General features: G+C 38.1%; 1 protein-coding gene across 1 annotated transcript; it reads right to left on the bottom strand.

Annotated features, from left to right (window-relative positions):
* Positions 1 to 636: 636 nt before the first annotated feature.
* On the bottom strand, positions 637 to 18,874 carry Mdr50 (Multi drug resistance 50). Its single transcript, XM_081991415.1, has 23 exons — positions 18,722 to 18,874; positions 16,586 to 16,641; positions 16,478 to 16,532; positions 16,122 to 16,418; positions 15,470 to 15,570; positions 15,246 to 15,417; positions 15,069 to 15,193; positions 12,816 to 12,996; positions 11,339 to 11,560; positions 10,060 to 10,301; positions 9,750 to 9,865; positions 9,097 to 9,239; positions 8,887 to 9,037; positions 7,950 to 8,221; positions 6,612 to 6,716; positions 6,386 to 6,547; positions 6,123 to 6,326; positions 5,218 to 5,459; positions 3,867 to 4,026; positions 2,837 to 3,075; positions 2,620 to 2,779; positions 931 to 1,077; positions 637 to 877 (listed from the first exon to the last, which is right to left on the bottom strand). The coding sequence occupies exons 2-23, from the start codon at positions 16,639 to 16,641 to the stop codon at positions 686 to 688; spliced, it is 3,744 nt and encodes a 1,247-aa protein (XP_081847541.1). The 5' UTR covers positions 18,722 to 18,874; the 3' UTR covers positions 637 to 685.
* Positions 18,875 to 20,283: the final 1,409 nt, after the last annotated feature.

Consider the following 20,283-nt stretch of genomic DNA (forward strand, 5'->3'; position numbering starts at 1 on the left):
ATTGCAGTTTAAGTTTGACACTTTACACTTCAACACCCTGTAACTCGGTTAATTTGACAGTTACAGGGTGGTTCAAAATATCAATTTGTAGCCCTTGAAATCCTCTTTCGACCACTCTGTATATAATACAAGCAAAAATGCTCAGCAACCAAGTTATTTAATAAAAAATACAGTGTGTACTAAATTGCAGTCTAAGTTTGACACTTTACCCTTCAACACCCTGTAACTCGGTTTGACAGCGACAGGGTGGTTCAAAATACCAATTTGTAGCCCTTGAAAGCCTCTTTCGACCACCCTGTATAGCAACAAAGTGACAAATGTCACTAACATGACAGTCGCCATTAACGCGCGTTGATTTTTGTGCACCTTTCTGTTTGATCGCAAATAATTCGCTTACTTGAAACTTACACTCTGTATAAAACCACCGTATAACAAAAGGAAGCTAATAAATAGGGTTTTGACGTGACGTTGACTGGACATTGCTAGGTGGCACGGTTTGGCCGCTAGAGGGCGTCAAAATTGACAACAACAAATTTTGCTCTAACTCTCCCCCAAGGCCATTTTGACAGTAATCAAACATTCCTTGTCATGTCATCTGTCAATTTTTTGACAGTGACGCAATAAAACAACACTTACTTACGAAAAAACACTATATAAACCCGTTTTTTATTGTTTTTCACTCAATTCAGCTCTGTAAGGTATGCAACTGGTAATACAGTCCCTTCTTCTCAATCAGGTCACTGTGAGTACCCAGTTCGGCTATCACGCCTTCATTAACCACACAAATCAAATCAGCGTCTTGAATGGTGGTTAATCGGTGAGCAATGGTCAAACAGGTTCTGCCTTGTTTAGCATTGTCCAGAGCTTCCTGAACCACCTGGAACCATCCAAAATTAGCTGGTACTTACTGGAACCAGGTCGTTTCGGAACCTTTTCACTTTCCGCGTCCAACGCGGAGGTGGCTTCGTCCAGGAGAAGCACTTTTGGGTTCCTCACCAACGCTCTGGCGATGGCGATTCGTTGTTTTTGTCCTCCGGACAATTGAGTGCCTTTCTCGCCCAGTTTAGTGTGGTACCCCTGGAAAATAGCGGTTTTTGTGCTTTAAATTGCCCCAGAACTGCGAGTAGGGAGTAGGGAACCACTACAGACCGACAAAACTCAAGATTCGGTGCTAAATTGGCTACCAAAAGGGTTTTAGGCACTATATCGTTCAAACCTAAAAAACTGCCTTATTTGACTGGAAATAGGGAATTGCATACCGTAGGAAATAGGCTTTCCAACGGTATGCAACATTGGTTGATTGCTTGAACAGTTTGCCCGCTAGAGGGCTTCAAAGTTGACCCTAGAGACTTAAAAAATGCTTGTTGTACTCTTCCATTCAATCCTAAACAACTCCCTTATTTGGTAAACATCTTCGAAAGTTTTATATGTCGATGAATAGCTGTTGAAATAGGCTTTCTAACGGTATGCAACATTGGCTGATTGGTTGAATAGTTTGGCCGCTAGAGGGCTTTAAAGTTTTATAGTTTTTTTCTGGTCAGTGTGCATAAACAGTTAAGTCAAGCGCATTCTGATTGGTTGGTGGGCGTTAATTTAAGTAAAAAACACCTTTTAATTGGTCAGTGGGCGTTTCCTGTTTAAATCAAATGAATTTTGATTGGTTAGTGGGCGTTAATATTTAAAAAAAATAGTTTCTTATTGGTCAGTGGGCGTTGCCACTTAAATCTGATTGGTTGATGGGTTTAATATTTAGGAAAACTCGTTCTAATTGGTCAGTGGGCGTTTCCTGTTTAAATCAAATGAATTTTGATTGGTTAGTGGGCGTTAATATTTAAAAAATAGTTTATAATTGGTCAGTGGGTGTGTCAGTTCTTTTTTTGTTTTGTTTCTGGCAGTTCAAACTTTGATACCGCTTTTCTCCGTGACTGTACCAAATTTTGTAGTGTTTTTTAGGTTATTGGATAGGAAATTTAATGAGGATTCCAAAAATGTGCTTAAAACTGTCATTTTCCCACTCCAAGTGGGTTTTACACGACATTTTTAGTTAGTAGTAGTTAGTCAACTTTGACGCCCTCTAGCGGCCAAACGATTCAACCAATCAACCAATGTTGCATATCGTTGGAAAGCCCATTTCATTAGCCATCTATCGACATATAAAAGTCCATATCATGCCAATCAAATAAGGGAGCTATTCAGGTTCAAACAAAACAGTGCATCAAATTTGTACAGAAAACTTTAGCTAATTTTGACGCCCTCTGGTGGCCAAACGATTCAACCAATCAACTAATGTTGCATATCGTTGGAAAGCCCATTTCATTGGCCATCCATCGACATATAAAACTTCATACCTTGACAGTCAAATAAGACAGTTTTTTAGGTTCAAACAAAACAGTGCATAAATTGTGTACAGAAAACTTTAGTTAACTTTGACGCCCTCTGGTGGCCAAACGATTCAACCAATCAACTAATGTTGCATATCGTTGGAAAGCCCATTTCATTGGCCATCCATCGACATATAAAAGTCCGTACTTTAGTCAGTCAAATAAGGCAGTTTTTTAGGTTCAAACAAAACTTGCTCAACAGAACACTTTTAGTGTTGTTTCTATTCTAAGCACTCACCTGAGGCAGTTGAGTGATGAAATTGTGTATGTTAGCCTTCTTTGCCGCTTCTATGATCTCAGGTTCCGGTACCACTCGACTATTATCGCCGTAGGCGATGTTTTCTCCAATGGTTCTGCTGAACAGATTGGGTTCCTGCGACACTATACCCAAATGGGACCTGGAAATTGAGGGTTTCGAGCAAATTTTTAGGCTTAAAAGTGGGGAAAATGGGTACCTTAACGAGGGTAAAGTGATTGACTTAAGGTTCTCCCCGTCTAAGGCCACAGTACCCGATGAAGGGTCGTAGAACCTTTCCAACAGTTGAATTATGGTGGATTTGCCACAACCACTAGGACCGACCAAAGCAACGGTTTTGCCCTGCAAAACTCGCAAATCCAGTCCTTGGAGGACGGGGATTTTACTCCTGGTGGGGTAGGAGAAGTGCACTCCAGAGTACTCCAAGTTACCCTCAGCCTAAAAAGGAACAGAACCCTCAGAAGACACTCAGTCACATTTTATCCCAGTACGGCCCTGTTTGTTAGCGCATTTAAATTATTTTTTTTCTGGTCACTAAGTACACCCCTGGCTTACTTTCACAGAAAAATTGTAATTGTCAGTCAAGTGGTTTTTGCACAAAAAAATGTCAAACTTTCATTTTGCTTGAAGTCGAGTTTGGGCTCAATAGACACCAAGTGACACTTTACCCCACTACGGCCCTGTTTGTTAGCGCATTTAAATGAATTTTTTTTTTGGTTACTAAGTACACTCCTGGCTTACTTTCACAGAAAAATTGTAATTGTCAGTCAAGTGGTTTTTGCACAAAAAAATGTCAAACTTTCATTTTGCTTGAAGTCGAGTTTGGGCTCAATAGACACCAAGTGACACTTTACCCCACTACGGCCCTGTTTGTTAACGCATTTTAATGAATTTTTTTTCTGGTTACTAAGTACACCCCTGGCAACATCTGACAGAAAAATTGTAATTGTCAGTAAAGTGGTTTTTGCACAAAAAAATGTCAAACTTTCATTTTGCTTGAAGTCGAGTTTGGGCTCAATAGACACCAAGTGACACTTTACCCCACTACGGCCCTGTTTGTTAGCGCATTTAAATGAATTTTTTTTTTGGTTACTAAGTACACTCCTGGCTAGCTCTGACAGTAAAATCACAAACCTCAGTGAAGTGGTTTTGTCAGAAAAAAATGTCAAACTTGCTCAATGCAAAATTGTTCTGCAGAGGCACTAAAGTACTTAAAAATCAAAGTTTACCTCAGTTTTCCGTTGAGCATCGGCGGTACTACCAATTTGTGGTATCCGATTGATTGCGTTCATCACAGTTTTGGCTGCTTGCAGTCCTTTCTCCAAATTGGGGGTAAACGCCAAAGAATTGGCTATTGAGCCAGAGCCCATCATCAGAGCCTGGCAAACTCTGCAATTTTCGTTACTTTAATAACTAAAAAACGAAAACAGCTATCAAAATGGTTTTTGCGCAGGAATGTAGCCCTTGATGAGGGCAAAAAATGACCAAAAAATCACCTCAATAGCTCTTATACAGGGTGAGATATTTACATTTTAAGAGTACATTTTTTTTTTAGGCTAAACCAACAGGAACACTTTTTGACAGGTTTGTTTGACAGGTCATAACTTTGGTTGTGTGTGAGCTACAGGGTGGATTTTTTTACCAAAATGTAGCTAAAACAACGCTTTATTTGACCACCCTGTACAATTGTCCGGAAATTTTCTTTGTGACAGCCCCAGAAGGAAATATATGTCAAAGTGGCATCAAAGTCAACAAAAACACTGTTTAGTTTGACAGGTCGTAACTTTGGTTGGGTGGGAGCTACAGGGTGGACTTTTTTACCAGAATGTAGCCAAAAGAATGCTTAATTTGACCACCCTGTACAACTTGTCCAAAAAAATTTGTAGTGACAGCGCCAGAGGAGAAAACGTCAAAGTGACACTCTAAGTCAAAACCAACCAAGCACTGTCTAGTTTGACAGGTCGTAACTTTGGTTGGGTGTGAGCTACAGGGTGGACTTTTTTACCAAAATGTAGCTAAAACAACGCTTTATTTGACCACCCTGTAGAATTGTCCGAAAATTTTGTTTGTTACAGCCCCAGAAGGAAATATATGTCAAAGTGACACCAAAGTCAAGAAAAACACTGTTTAGTTTGACAGGTCATAAGTTTGGTTGTGTATGAGCTACAGGGTAGATTTTTTTACCAAAATGTAGCTAAAACAACGCTTTATTTGACCACCCTGTACAATTGTCCGGAAATTTTCTTTGTGACAGCCCCAGAAGGAAATATATGTCAAAGTAAAAATGTCAAATTATTCAATCTCTCGTTTGTGCACCTTTCTATTTGTATGCAAATAACTCGCTTATTTGAAACACTCTGTATAAAAGCACCGTATAACAAAAGAAAGCTAATAAATAGAGCTATCACGTGCCGTTAACCGGACCGCGCTAAGTTGTACCGTTTGGCCGGTAGAGGGCGTCAAATTTGTCAAACATATTTTTTGTACAATTTAGTGAATATCTCGAAAACTACTCCACCTAGAGAGTTGAAATTTTTTTTCCAACCAACTAAAATCATTTAGGTTAAGTTAATCACGTACTTGAACAAATCACCGTAGTGGATCCGGTCGTCAACCATCAAAAACCCTCCATAATACATGCAAGTGGAAAAAGCGAAAAACAGAATTGCCCTGGAAAAACCCAGGATCAAGGCCCTTCCATGGGAATTTTTTAAACAAATTTTAATGTGCGGCACTAGTTCGTTGATGTACAAATTGTAGAAAATGTCCTCACAACCCAGAGAAACTACGGTTTTAATGCTGCCCACAGCCTCCACAGCAATCTGAAACAAAAAGTGCTGTTTACAGACAAAAATCAAACAAAATCACCCTGTAGGCTGCTGCAGAAGGGCATTCTGAACATTTTTGGCCTCTTATGAGATTTCCGTAACTCTAACCGTTTCGGAGATATTCGACTTTTTTTGAAAATTGCGTAAAAAAATTTCAAAATTCTGTATCTCGCTTATTTTTTGACTTTTAGCGGTCGTAAAAAAGTCAAAATGTTTGTCTCGAAAAGCACTTTCGTCTCCAATAAACTGCAGCGCGATCAAACATATACAGAGTGTCAAAAAATTCAAAAAAGGAACCACCATAAATCAGAAAGTATGATTGAGCCAAATGTGACCGCGTTTACACCATTTTAAATGTACGAGACTGGTGTAAACATAGGCATTCCTATGCAGAAAGGCATTCTGAACATTTTTGGTCACCTGTGAGATTTCCGTAACTCTAACCGTTTCGGAGATATTCGACTTTTTTGAAAATTGCGTAAAAAATTTAAAAAATTCTCTATCTCGGTTATTTTTTTACTTTGAGCGGCCGTAAAAAAGTCAAAATGTTTGTCTTGAAATGCTTTTTCGTCTCCAGTAAACTGTAGCACGATCAAACATATATACCACTTTTCGTACAAATTTGGTTTGACAGGACAATTTGACAGTTGGAATTACCTTAGTAGACTTTTGTAGTGACAGTTTGTAGTCGTCGCTCTCCTGCGACAATTGTCTGCGTTGCATAAACGTTGCTATGACGATAATGGGTAGAAAAGCCATGGCAACCAAACCCAACCTCCATTCGTAGTAAACGGACAGGAAAATGGCAACAGCGAGCGTGGATAAAGCGCTCATTATAGCACCGATCCGTTGTCCGGTGGCCTGCGTAATCAAGCACTTTACGCGCGCAAAAACTAGTGCGTAACGCACGCTTTACTCACGCCCTGCACTGAGGCCGCCTCGTCGGACAGTCTGGCGCAAAGCGAACCGACTCCGTGCTGTTTCCGGTCGTAGTAGGCCATTTCCTGTTTGAGCAGCGCCTCAAACATTCTACTTCTGATTCGGTAAGTCAATATTTGGCCTGCTCTACCAAACATGTACATCTAAATACACAGAAAAGAAACGTGACGTAGATGGTAGTTGGTTTGGGTTTTAGTGTATCTGTACCTGAAGAAATGTGGCAACCATGGACAGTACCCCGGCTAGGACGAAGTACAGGCAGTACTTGTTGGTTTCCTGGGTGACGTAGTCGGGAGCGTTGCTTTGCAGTACCTAGAATGAGTGAATTGTTTGAAAAGACAGTCAGCGACAAAATCGCTTGTCAAACCCAGTTGGAGTCAAAAAATGACAGTTTTAAGCACATTTTTGGAATCCTCATTAAATTTCCTATCTAACAACCAGAAAAAACACTGAAAAACTTGGTACAGTTAGGTAGAAAAGCGGTGTCAAAGTTTGAACTGCTAGAAAGACAGTTTGAAAGGAGAGTCAGGGACAAAATTGCTTGTCAAGCCCATTTAAAGTCAAAAAATGACAGTTTTAAGCACATTTTTGGAATCCTCATTAAATTTCCTATCCAACAACCAGAAAAAACACTACAAAATTTGGTACAGTCAGGTAGAAAAGCGGTGTCTAAGTTTATACTGCTAGAAAGACAGTTTACAAGGACAGTCAGGGACAAAATCGCTTGTCAAACTCATTTAAAGTCAAAAAATGACAGTTTTAATCACATTTTCGGAATCCTCATTAAATTTCCTATCCAACAACCAGAAAAAACACTACAAAATTTAGTACAGTTAGGTAGAAAAGCGGTGTCAAAGTTTGAACTACTAGAAAGACAGTTCAAAAGGACAGTCAGGGACCAAATCGCTTGCCAAACCCACATGGAGTCAAAAAAAGACAGTCTTAAGCACATTTTTGGAATCCTCATTAAATTTCCTATCCAACAACCAGAAAAACACTACAAAATTTGGTACAGTCAGGTAGAAAACCGGTGTCTAAGTTTATACTGCTAGAAAGACAGTTTACAAGGACAGTCAGGGACAAAATCGCTTGTCAAACTCATTTAAAGTCAAAAAATTACAGTTTTAATCACATTTTCAGAATCCTCATTAAATTTCCTATCCAACAACCAGAAAAAACACTACAAAATTTAGTACAGTTAGGTAGAAAAGCGGTGTCAAAGTTTATACTGCTAGAAAGACAGTTTACAAGGACAGTCAGGGACAAAATCGCTTGTCAAACTCATTTAAAGTCAAAAAATTACAGTTTTAATCACATTTTCAGAATCCTCATTAAATTTCCTATCTAACAACTAGAAAAAACACTGAAAAACTTGGTACAGTTAGGTAGAAAAGCGGTGTCAAAGTTTGAACTGCTAGAAAGACAGTTCAAAAGGACAGTCAGGGACCAAATCGCTTGCCAAACCCACATGGAGTCAAAAAAAGACAGTCTTAAGCACATTTTTGGAATCCTCATTAAATTTCCTATCCTCTTAACACGACCTACCGTAAGAATATTCCCGAATAGTACCGCAAACAGAGGCATGGAAGTACCCATCACAGCTGCACCAATACACCCCAAAACGATCAGGTACCACTCAGGCGCATTCAGTTTCGTAATGGACCAAATCGACGCCTTCTTCGCGTAAATGTCAGTCTCGATTTCCTCATTTTCAATCTTCGCATCATCTCTCTCTTCATCTTCACCGCTTTCCACTAGTTGATACGTCACTGATTTGGAATCACCAAACTGTTCGCTGCTTTGCACTTGCGTCGTCACTAGAACCATCGATACTGTCACTTGTCACGTTTATTTTGACAACTGACGCGCCCATCCCTACTATAAATTGACGATTTTTCCCATCTACCCTAACCTAAATTTTATAATTTCTACGGTTTTCCCATTGCCTAACCTAACCTAACCTAATTTTTAGTTTTTTTTTAATATTTTTTAGTATTTTGTATAATTTAATGTTGTCTTTCAATATTATGTAGTATTTTAAGTTTAAAATGACATTTTAAAAGTCACGTGGCAGTTTTTTAAAGTTAAAGTAATCTTTTTAAGGTCACGTGACCGTTTTTAAAGTTAAACTGACCTTTCTTGAGGTCACGTGACTGTTTGTAAGGTTAAAATCATTTTTATAAGGGAAAGTGACTATTTTTAAGGTCACGTGACTGTTTTTAAGTTTTAAATAAAAACTGAAGGTTACGTGATGGTTTTTTAGGTTAAAATAACAATGAAAGGTGGGTCAAAACAAAAAAAAAAGACCCCAAACAAGTTCAACCAAACGTAACTCGGTTATTTGAAAAAATATCAAAAAATTGTAAATAAGAAAAGTTGTAGAGAATTTCCTTCTCTATCAGACTGCATAAGGGTGGTTTTGCCCTAAATGGCCTACTCAGCGAGATATTCCCTAAAAACTGTAGTGATTAGTGCAAATTACCTAAAGTGTAGTACTCTCCTTGTAGCTTCATCAATTCAGCATGGCTGCCCTCCTCCACCACTCGTCCCTCGGAAATGACTACAATTTTGTTGGCTCCCCTGATTGTAGTCAATCGATGTGCCACAATTATTGTAGTACGGTCCTGGCTGGCCTGGTTTTTTGACGTTTTTTTGACATTTTTTTGACGTTTTCATTGAGTCAGTGTCTTACCCGATCAAGGGCGGCTTGTACTTTAGCCTCGCTGTTGGTGTCCAGCGCAGAAGTAGCCTCGTCCAGCAACAAAATGGCGGGATTCCTCACTAAAGCTCGCGCAATCGCGATTCGCTGTTTTTGTCCGCCTGACAGTTGAGCTCCTAATAAAGAATTAGGTTAGAACTGTCAAACCTATCTCAGTGCCTGTCAAAAATTTGACAGCTGTCACTTGTCATACTTGTCTTTTTTTGACAATCTAATACAGTAAAAACATGTCAAAGCAGTAAGTAAAGTACAGTAAACACAACGGTGCGCAGTGACAAATTTTAAAATAACCGTCTATTTTGACGCCCTCTAGTGGCGTAACGGTTAGGGATATTCAAGGAAAAAAACAAACATTTTCAGAAAGCTTGTAATCTGGTCTTTCAATCGCATTCTATGCGTTTTTTCCGTAGCTTTTGAAATAAGGGAGTAATTTGCGTCTGAACACTTCGGTGCGCTAGGACGAATTTCAAAATAACTGCCACATTCAAAGCCCTCTAGCGGCCAAACGGTTAGACTTACAAACTCAAGCGGGGACACTTTTGGAAAGCTTACAATCTGCTCTATCCAACTCCGTTAACGCTCTTTCTCTAACTCTAAAAAAAAACAGAGTTTCGAGCCATAATTACCTCTCTCTCCCACCAAAGTGTGGTATCCCTTAGGTAATCCCTTGATGAACGTATGAGCGTTAGCCATTTTAGCAGCTTGCACTATATCCTCTTCCTTAGCATCGTTGTTGCCATATCTACAAGAAAATCACAGTTTTTCTTCCCTTCCCAACCATTTTCTAATAATACAGGGTGGTCCAGTTTTAAGTGTCAATATCTCAGAAACTGTACTCTTTTCGTTAAACACATATTAGGTCATTGGAAAGGTCTTGAAAAGCGGAATCGAACGGTATTAAAATATTGCCACTTATTACTGAACCACCCGGTATACCGTATGTTTTCGTAGATGGTGGTTCCGAACAGCACCGGCTCCTGGCTGACCACTCCGATCCTTTGACGGTAGGCAGTCAGGTCCAGTTCGGTCACATTCTGACCGTCCACGATCACCTGTCCTTCCATGGGATCGTAGAATCGTTGAACCAGTTGCAAAATGGTGGATTTTCCGCATCCAGAGCTGCCAACCAAAGCTACAGTGTCGCCAGCTTTGATGGTCAGATTCACTCCTTGCAAGATCTTGAAAGTGGATTTTTTTTTATTATTTTGACAGGCGATAACTTGGTTACTATGACAGATACGCGGTTCGTTCAAACACCAAAATGTAACCCGTACTTTTGGCTTTATTTTACTTTATTACCATTTTTTTTCAAAAACTAAAAATAACCGAGATATTGAGCGGATAATAGAGTAGTGCAACTAAACAAGTTTTATTGAAATTGTCACAGTTTGACAGCTCCTAACTCGGTTCCTATGACAGCTGGGAGGTTCGTTCGAACGTCAAAATGTCGCCCGTAATTTTCACTTTCTCTTACCTAAATACACATTTTTTCCAAAAACTACAATAACCGAGATATTTAGCGAGAAATACAACAGTGTAACTATGTGTATTAAAAATATTAAAAAAAGTGTCACAATTTGTCATTTCGACAAATGACAGAAAAATGACTGCTGAAAGTCAGATAAGTGACGAAAGATTGAGCCACCGAACATATTCACTTGAAAAAGAGAGAGATAACAATATGATTTTGTACGATTTGAGAAGGTGAGTTTACTGAATGCGACGTTGTCTAGTTATCACAAAAGTCAACTTTAAAGCTTAGTAGTGGCCAAACGATTCAAGCTATCAAGCAGTGTTGCCATATCTTTGGAAAGCTCATTTCATTGGCTATCCATTGACATATAAAAGTTCCCACCTTGACAGTCAAATAAGGCAGCAATTCAGGTTTAAACAAAACACTGCAGTAAAAACTGAACAGAAAACTTAAGTCAATTTTGACGCCTTCTAGCGGCCAAACGCTGCAACTTACAAAGCAATGTTGCCACATCTTTGGAAAGCCCATTTCACTGGCTATCCATTGACATATAAAAGTTCCTACCTTGACAGGCAAATAAAGCTGCAACTCAGGTTCAAACAAAACAGTGCACAAAATTTGAACAGAAAAGTCCATTTTGAAAAATATCGCTAAAGCTGGCAACAATGCTTGTAACTATCTCAACGCCATCCAGTGTCACTTTAGCTACAATTAACCCAGACAACTTGATTCATTACTCACCTTGACTTCTTTCCGGGATGGGTAACGAAAATGCACGTTCCTGAACGTAATGTTGCCCTTTACGTCCACTTTCGTGCCGTTGTTTTTCGCCAAATTAATCACGGGCAACGTTTCGATGATGTGGAAAATTTTACTTCCGGCAGCCCTGGCCGTGGCGAAAATTTCGATGAAAGGGGCCGCCATACCGAAACCCATACTGCCAGCCATCACACTGAAGAAAATCTACGGAAAAACACGATGTAAACGTAGCTAAGCGGGGTGTAAACTACTCCATTGAGTGCGGAAAATCATTTTGAACATTTTTGGTCTCTTGCGAAATTTCTGTAACTCTAACCGTTACCGAGATATTTCATTTTTTTTGAAAGTTGCTCTTGTTTTTTGGAAATTGCATCAAAATTTTCAAAATGCTGTATCTCGGTTAATTTCCAGGTTACAACGACCGTACAAATTTTAAAATGTTTGTCTTCAACTGCTCTTTCACCTCGAGTTAACCGCAATACGATCGGACATATACAGGGTGTTCAAAAATTTTAAAAAACCGTGCTTAATTATGGTTTTTCAGAACTGACTGCGTTTACACCGGTTTAGAAGTGTGGAACTGCTGTAAACCTACTTGACTGGGTGCAGAAAGACATTCTAAACATTTTCGCTCTCTTGCAAAATTTCCGTAACCCTAACCGTTTCCGAGATATTTGACTTTTTTTTAAAGTTGCTCTTGTTTTTTGGAAATTGCAAGAACATTTTCAAAATACTGTATCTCGGTTAATTTTTGAGTTACAACGACCGTAAAAACCGTAAAATATTTGCCTTGAACCACTCTTCCACCTGGTGCTAACCACAACACGATCGGACATAAACAGGGTGGTCAAAAAAATACTTAAATTGAAAACTAAACTTCGGTTAGTTGTGACCGCGTTTACCCGGTTCTAAGTGGGTGTAAACCTAGTCCACTGGAAGCAGAAAGTCATTCTAAACATTTTTGGTCTCCTGCAAATTTTTTGTAACTCTAACCCTTTCCGAGATAATTGACTTTTTTTGAAAGTTGCTCTTAAATTGCTCGAAAATTTTCAAAATGCTGTATCTCGGTTAATTTTCAGGTTACAACGACCGTAAAAATTTTAAAATGTTTGTCTTCAACTGCTCTTTCACCTCGAGTTAACGGCAATACGATCGGACATATACAGGGTGTTCAAAAATTTTAAAAAACCGTGCTTAATTATGGTTTTTCAGAACTGACTGCGTTTACACCGGTTTAGAAGTGTGGAACTGCTGTAAACCTACTTGACTGGGTGCAGAAAGACATTCTAAACATTTTCGCTCTCTTGCAAAATTTCCGTAACTCTAACCGTTTCCGAGATATTGAACTTTTTTGGAAAAATGCAGCAAAACTTTCAAAATGCTGTATCTCGGTTATTTTTTGGGTTACAGCGACCGTAAAAACGTCAAAATGTTCGTCTTGAACCGCTCTTTAACTCACCGTAATCATATTTCCCGCTGTGTAGGTCGCGTTAGTCTCATCCAGCACTAATTTCACGCCATACCAAAAGGCCAAAGCGTAACTGGAGAAGATGAAAAACCACAACAAACCGAAACCGCAACCCTCGAAGAAATGTCTTCGGATATTGTTGTTTCTGGCAAAAATCAGTCCTTTGTCGTACCTGGAACGGTATAAAATTAATTAGTTACGTGGTACCACCCCGTCTACCTAAAAATGGCGACAATAAAGGGTTTCCTTGGCGTTCGAAGCTAGATTTTTGCGTTTTTTTAAGTGGGATACCCTGTATATTATTAGATTTTCAGATTCCCCATTTCAAGACCTACATTTTGAGCTACATATGTATATGCAAAAGTGTTACAGTTTTTGAGATATTTAGCTTTAAAGGTGCGCTTGTCTTCCTAAACTGGGTGAGGAAAAAGTGTTGCCTTGGCGTTTAAAGCTAGAAATTCGCGTTTTTTTAAATGGGACACCCTATATATTATTACATTTTCAGATTCCTCATTTCAAGACCTTAATTTTGAGTTAAATATGTATATGCAAAAGTGTTACAGTTTTTGAGATATTTAACTTTAAAAGTGCGCTTGTCTTCCTAAACTGGGTGAGGAAAAAGTGTTTCCTTGGCGTTCGAAGCTAGATTTTTGCGTTTTTTTAAGTGGGATACCCTGTATATTATTAGATTTTCAGATTCCCCATTTCAAGACCTACATTTTGAGCTACATATGTATATGCAAAAGTGTTACAGTTTTTGAGATATTTAGCTTTAAAGGTGCGCTTGTCTTCCTAAACTGGGTGAGGAAAAAGTGTTGCCTTGGCGTTTAAAGCTAGAAATTCGCGTTTTTTTAAATGGGACACCCTATATATTATTACATTTTCAGATTCCTCATTTCAAGACCTTAATTTTGAGTTAAATATGTATATGCAAAAGTGTTACAGTTTTTGAGATATTTAACTTTAAAAGTGCGCTTGTCTTCCTAAACTGGGTGAGGAAAAAGTGTTTCCTTGGCGTTCGAAGCTAGATTTTTGCGTTTTTTTAAGTGGGATACCCTGTATATTATTAGATTTTCAGATTCCCCATTTCAAGACCTACATTTTGAGCTACATATGTATATGCAAAAGTGTTACAGTTTTTGAGATATTTAGCTTTAAAGGTGCGCTTGTCTTCCTAAAATGGGTGAGGAAAAAGTGTTTCCTTGGCGTTCAAAGCTAGATTTTTGCGTTTTTTTAAATGAGACACCCTGTATATTATTACATTTTCAGATTTTGCATTTCCAGGCCTACATTTTCAGATAAATATCTATGGCGTTTAGTTTTGGATTTAAAGTCAATTTTCAAGCCTAAAAGTGGTTAATTGACTTGGAACTTGCTTTGCCAGTCAAATTGACATTTTCTCCAAAAAATTAAGAGAAAATTGTGCACGCAAAAGTCAAAATTCAAAAAGAAAGAAAATTTTGACATTTCTTACAAAAATTTGGGGAAAAATTGTGGTCTCTTAAGTCAAATTCCCAGAAGAAAGACCATTTTCATGGTTGAAGAGTCAAAAAGTGCATATATTCATATCTCTCTTATTTAGAAGATATCAAAAAACTGTAAAGAAAGATAATTGTAGTGAATTTTATTCTCTACAACATTGCTTCAGTTCACTTTTTCCCTAAAGGGTCAAGTAGGGGAGATATTTGCTAATAAACTGCCCTTCAAGCACTAAAGTGCTTAATTCTGCATTCAACCAATCAGATCTCCGTTATTTGCAAAGATATCAAAAAATGGTACAGAAATAGAGTTGTAGGGAGTTTTATTCTCTACAATATTGCTTTAGTGCACTTTTTCTCTAAAGGGTTGCTTAAAGGAGATATTTATTTAAAACCACCTATCAAGCAACTTTGCAAACAGTTTTCGTCTTGTAACTTCCTTTAACACTGAATTAGGGCAAAAGTGCTTAGAAACAATCTTGTAGGGTGTAAAATTTCCTACAACTCTTTAATGTACGCTTTTGCTGTAACTCCTCAAACAACGAAGCTACACTCTGTTAAACCTACACTTTGGAGTTACTTGAAGCACTTGAGTGGACGTAGGCAGTTTTCGGCTTGTAACTCCCTTAAACAGCTATTTAGAACAAAACTGCTAAGAAGATGTCTTGTAGAGCGTGAAATTCCCTACAACTTTCCTTATTAACACTTTTGCTGTAACTCCTCAAATAACGGAGTTATGAGGCAAAATTTGAGTTGTTGCACTTGCCGTTCTTTCTCCCGTTTCTCCCCCCCAAAAGCCACCACAGTCCTGATAAAGGTGAACACTTCTTCAGCAATGGAACCGGCGGTACCGTAGGCATCCAGTTCTTTTTGGGAAAACTTTGTCGTTAACTGAAAAACGCCAAAAATACTACAAAAGTACTTTTTTGCTTGCCAAACTTACAAAAGCGATTATTCCAATCGAAACGGTTGAAATCGGGAGAGAAATCAGGCAAATCAAGGCCAACTGCCAACCTTTGACCGTTGCTAGAGTAATGGCGGACACAAACGAGCCTACTAGGACCAGAAAAATTGGTACTTTTTCCCCAATTCCCTCCTCAAACCGCGAGAGGTCGCTGCAATAAGTTTTCTAGAGTTTCACCCCTCAATTTTTGAGTTTTTACTCACTCAGTCATTCGGCTGGCAAAATCGCCGGAATTGTGCACGTCAAACCATGGAACGTCTTTGTTGAGGAGCGCTTGGAGGTACTTTGATCTCACTCTAAACACCTGCAAAGCAAACGGCCGTTAGCTAACGCCCGGAAAAAAACTGGTTTTTGGTCAATAACTTCCTTAAATCACCAATTAGAGCAAAAGTGCTCTCTTTCATTCTTGTAGAGAATTAAATTTCCTACAATTTTTATTCTTAGTGTTTTTTTGTTAGCTGGTCATATAAAGGAGATACGACCACTTGAAGCTAAACTGTCTTTTTTTGCTCTTTTGTGCCTCTATGCAATTTTTGGCAAATATCTCCCTTATACCACCATTTAGAGCAAAACTCCCCTCTACCATTCTTGTAGAGAAATAAATTTCCTACAATTTTCCTTCTTTATACTTTTTGTCTCACTCTACATACAAAGGAAATAGGACCAATTAAAGTTAGAGTTTAACACTTTTTCAATTAAAACATTCTGTATGTCGGTTATTTTTCAGTTTTCAGCGACCGTAAAAACCTCAAAATGTTCGTCCTGAACTGCTCTTTCACCTTCTGTAAACCGCGTCACGATTAAACATATACAGAGTGTTCAAAAATTCAAAAAAATCTCAAAAATTGTACAAACCTGTTTAACGGCCGTATAACTGAAGCACTCAGTGGCAATGTAATTGGTCACGAAAATTCCCACTCCTATCACAGTGCACCACAAGGAAAAATGGCTGATACCGTCCAGAAGATCGTCTTTGGCGGCGTTGTCACACGTTTCCGCCGAAACGTTGCCACATTTCCGCGCAAACTCAATCACCACGTCCGTCAAAGACCCAAACAGGATGTTGTTGAGGGGTTGAATGGCCCCCGAGCCTAAGGCCGAGACTACGCCAACCACCAAAAAACACTTTTCCCAACCAGTGGCAAATCTGTACTGAAAATGGCCAAAGTTCTGGTTAAAGTTAACTGGAGGTTCACCAGAAGTGTACGTACTAGGCCTAGGAATGATGAGGGTGGTATTTGCTCGGTTGTTTGGTCCTCCAAAGTGCTAAAAAGTTTGAATTACTGCTGATGTGCCCAACTTTGACTTGGTCTACTTACGGTTTGCCCAGGCCATTGTTCAAATCGATTTTTGCGTCTTTCGTTTTTTCTGTCATCTGCAAAAAAAAAAGTTAGGTTAGAAGTCTGTCAACTGAAGCAAATTTGAGGTTACAATTTTTGAGTGTTTTTTTTTTGTTTTTTTTTGGACACCCTGTATACGCTGAATCGTGCTGAAGTTTACAGGAGGGCAAAGATTATTTAAAAATAAACATTTTGATTTTTTTACGGTCGTTGACACCTGAAAAACAACTGAGATACTGAATTTTCAAAATTTTCAAAAAAATAGTCCAAAAAAGTTGAATATCTCGTAAACCGTTACAGATACAGAAATTTAGCAAGAGAGCAAAAATGTTCAGAAAACCTTTTTGTACCCAGCTGACCGGGTTTACACTAGTTCCATGTTACTAAAACGTAGTGTAAACGCAGTCAGTTTTGGCTGTATCATAGTTGCTAATTTAAGGCAAGTTTTTTCAAATTTTTGGACACTCTGTATATGTTTAATCGTTTTCCAATTTACGGGAAGTGAAAAAGCTTTTCAGGACAAACATTTTGAGTTTTTTACGGCCGCTGACAACTGGAAAACAACTCAGATACAGACGTTTCAAAAAAAAGTAAAAAAAGTCGAAAATCTCTAAAACGGTTAGAGATAGAAAAATTTAGCAAGGGACCAAAAATGTCCAGAATGTCTTTTTCCACCCAGTTGACTAAATTTACATCAGTTTCATCTACTTAAAATGAGGTAAACGTGGTCACAACTGGCAGAACGTCACTTTCAAATGCAGCTGTTTTTCCTTTTGTTTTTTGAACACCCTGTACATGTTTAATCGTGTCACGGTTTACAGGACGTGAAAAAGCATTTTAAAAGGAACATTTTGAGTTTTTTACGGTCGCTGAATCTCGAAAAATAACCGAGATACAAAATTTTCAAAATTTCGATGCAATTGTCAATTAATCGCACAGTGTTGCCAAACTGCCAAATTCTTCTAATTTAGTTACTGCAACATTGCCAAATTAAACATTTTGCTCATTACATTTCTACAGCGTTGCCAAACTGATAATTTTTTTCAATTTAGTACGAAATTATTGCAATGTTGTCAAATCCACAATTTTTGCAAAAACATACAATAATCACATTTTTGCAGTGTTGCCAAACAGTTTAGTAGAAAATGATTGAAATGTTGGCTTTTTTGCAAAAACAAACTTCTACAGTGTTGCCAAACTGACTGAAACAATCGATCAACAAACTAAATTTGGCTAGGCGAAGCCACATCTGTATAATAATAAGTTTGCGGCAATTTTCCTAGATATCTCAATAACAGAAAAAGCAATCAAGTTGAAACTTGCAGGGTGGTTAGAACTCTTCAGGGGAAACATTTTGTTAAGTATACACTTTTGACGTAAATCCTTTAGTTTTCCCGGAGAACGTCAAAAATGACAGCCAAGTCGCAACTAGGACAACCCTGGTTTGAACCGTTTGAACTCGGTTATTTTGACAGATACGTCAAAATGACCTGGAAACTGTCTTATAGCTGACAGTTTAAGATTTCAGAATCTGTCACTTTTTATGGGGATACCTGTTAGGGTAACGTCACTAGAGGGCGTCAAAGTTTCTTGGAAAAAACGTCAAAAACGACAGCTAAGTGCGACCAGAACAACCCTGGCTTTGAATCCTAATAACTCGGCTATTTTGACATGTGTGTCAAAATAACCCAGAAAATGATTGATAGCTGACAGTTTAAGCTTTCGGAATCTGTCACTTTTTATGGGGATACCTGTCAGGGTAACATCACTAGAGGGCGTCAAACTTTTTTGAAGAAACGTCAAGCTGCGACTAGAACAACCCTAGCTTTGAACCCTAATAACTCGGCTATTCTGACAGATACGTCAAAATGACACAGAAACTGTCTGATAGCTGACAGTTTAAGCTTTCGGAATCTGTCACTTTTTATGGGGGTATCTGTCAGGAAAGCGCCTCTAGAGGGCGTCAAAGTTACCCTTCCTTAAAACCACTTTAAACAGTAAAATCATGGTACTTGATAGTGTTTGGAGTAGTTTTTGGTGACTCTGGAATGTAATTTTTGTGTTTTTTTTTAGAAAACACTAATTAAAATACACAAAAAAATAGTGGAAACTTACCTTATATGTTTAAATGCTAGTTTACTAAGGAAAACACTAAAAATTGCACATTACGACACTATTTGGCCTGACAAAACACTGAAAACGTGGTTATATCGGAACAATTGATTACCTTTCATTAATATTAATCTGAATTGTTTGGTTCTTATCTTAATTACGACAAATCGTAAGTTTAGATTGAATTGTAACATCTGTTTTTGACATTTTTTCTGATAATGTTATTGGATCAATAGAAATTGATTTTATTGTGGAAAAGTGATATTCAATTTTTTCTACGTATCATCAGCTAATCCTGGAATGTTTGGAATTAATTGTCATTGTGGAGCAAATGTTCAACTTACAGACAAAATTTCAGTTTTTTATTTTTCCAAAAAAATAGTAAAAATTTCATAACTCTCACTTAAACAGTTTTCAAGATATCTGCATAAGTGTACCAAAAAAAATTAATCAACTTTGATGCCCTCTAGCGGCCAAACGGTGACACTTAGCGACCTCCGGACAACGTCACGTGATAGCCCTATTTATTACCCATCTACGATCATCTGATGTGTTTTTAGTAAATGACTCAGCCAACTGAGTTATTTACGATTTAGTGCCAAGGTGCATCGAGTTTTGCGCAAATTAGACTTTTGACGTGACGGTGCGTTAATGGCGACTGTCACGTTAGTGACATTTGTCACTTTGTTGCTATACAGCGTGTTTGAAAGAGGATTTCAACGGCTACAAATTGGTATTTTGAACCACCCTGTAACTGTCAAAATAACCGAGTTATACCTGTTGACGTCGAAACTGTCAAATTCAAGACATTTTTAATTTTAAAGGGTTTTTTGACAGTTGTGACGTAGGCATTACATCAAAAAGTATCCTGGTGTCACGTGACAACTGTCAGATACGTCACAACTGTCAAATTAGCTGTCATTCCGGACGTAGAGCTATCAAAGTGAAAGTTTCAAAATGTTTCGAATGGTTACGGGTGACATGCACTTTGCAGCTTCATGGGAGAGAGTTTTTGACTGTTCTGACGTAACTGTTAAATTAACCACTATCTTAGTGTCACGTGACATCTGTCAGGTACGTCAAAACTGTCAAAATTCGGCCAAAAAAGCTTAAATCCCAATGAAACATGCTCTGGAAGTACAATTGACAAAAATGTGTGATTTTGACACTAGATAACTGAAACTGTCACTTGTCAAATGTTGGCATAATTCAAAACTGTCAAAACTGTCAAAATTTGGTGAAAAAACCTTGAAACCCAATGAAATCTGATTAACAGCCCACATTTTTCTGAATTTGATGTCAATTTCCAGTTTTCAAGTAAATTTTCATGATTTTGACGTCAAATTTCAGTTCACAAGTAAATTTTCCTGAATTTGACATCAAAAAACGTCATAAATTGTAGCCCATTAAACTGCCTTTTGACTACCGTAAAAAGTTTATAGTGTCAACAGTCAAAATTATGTCATAATTTGACAATAAAGTGACGTTGCAGTGAAATGCAGTTCTAAAGCTTTGTTCACTTTGACAGCTTCTGTCTCGGTCATTTTGACAGTTACGTCACTTTA

The sequence above is a fragment of the Ips typographus genome, linkage group LG13 (assembly GCF_016097725.1).
Source record: "Ips typographus isolate SLU linkage group LG13, UJ_Ityp_2.0, whole genome shotgun sequence".
NCBI lineage: Eukaryota > Metazoa > Arthropoda > Insecta > Coleoptera > Curculionidae > Ips > Ips typographus.

Bases quoted from the DNA above. Each gene is read 5' to 3' on its own strand.
- Mdr50 (XM_081991415.1), bottom strand. From the start codon at position 16,641: ATGACAGAAAAAACGAAAGACGCAAAAATCGATTTGAACAATGGCCTG. The intron at 15,571-16,121 runs GTTTGTACAATT...TTTGCTTTGCAG, and splicing joins GTTATACGGCCGTTAAACAG to GTGTTTAGAGTGAGATCAAA. The intron at 1,078-2,619 runs GTGAGTGCTTAG...GCTATTTTCCAG, and splicing joins TCATCACTCAACTGCCTCAG to GGGTACCACACTAAACTGGG.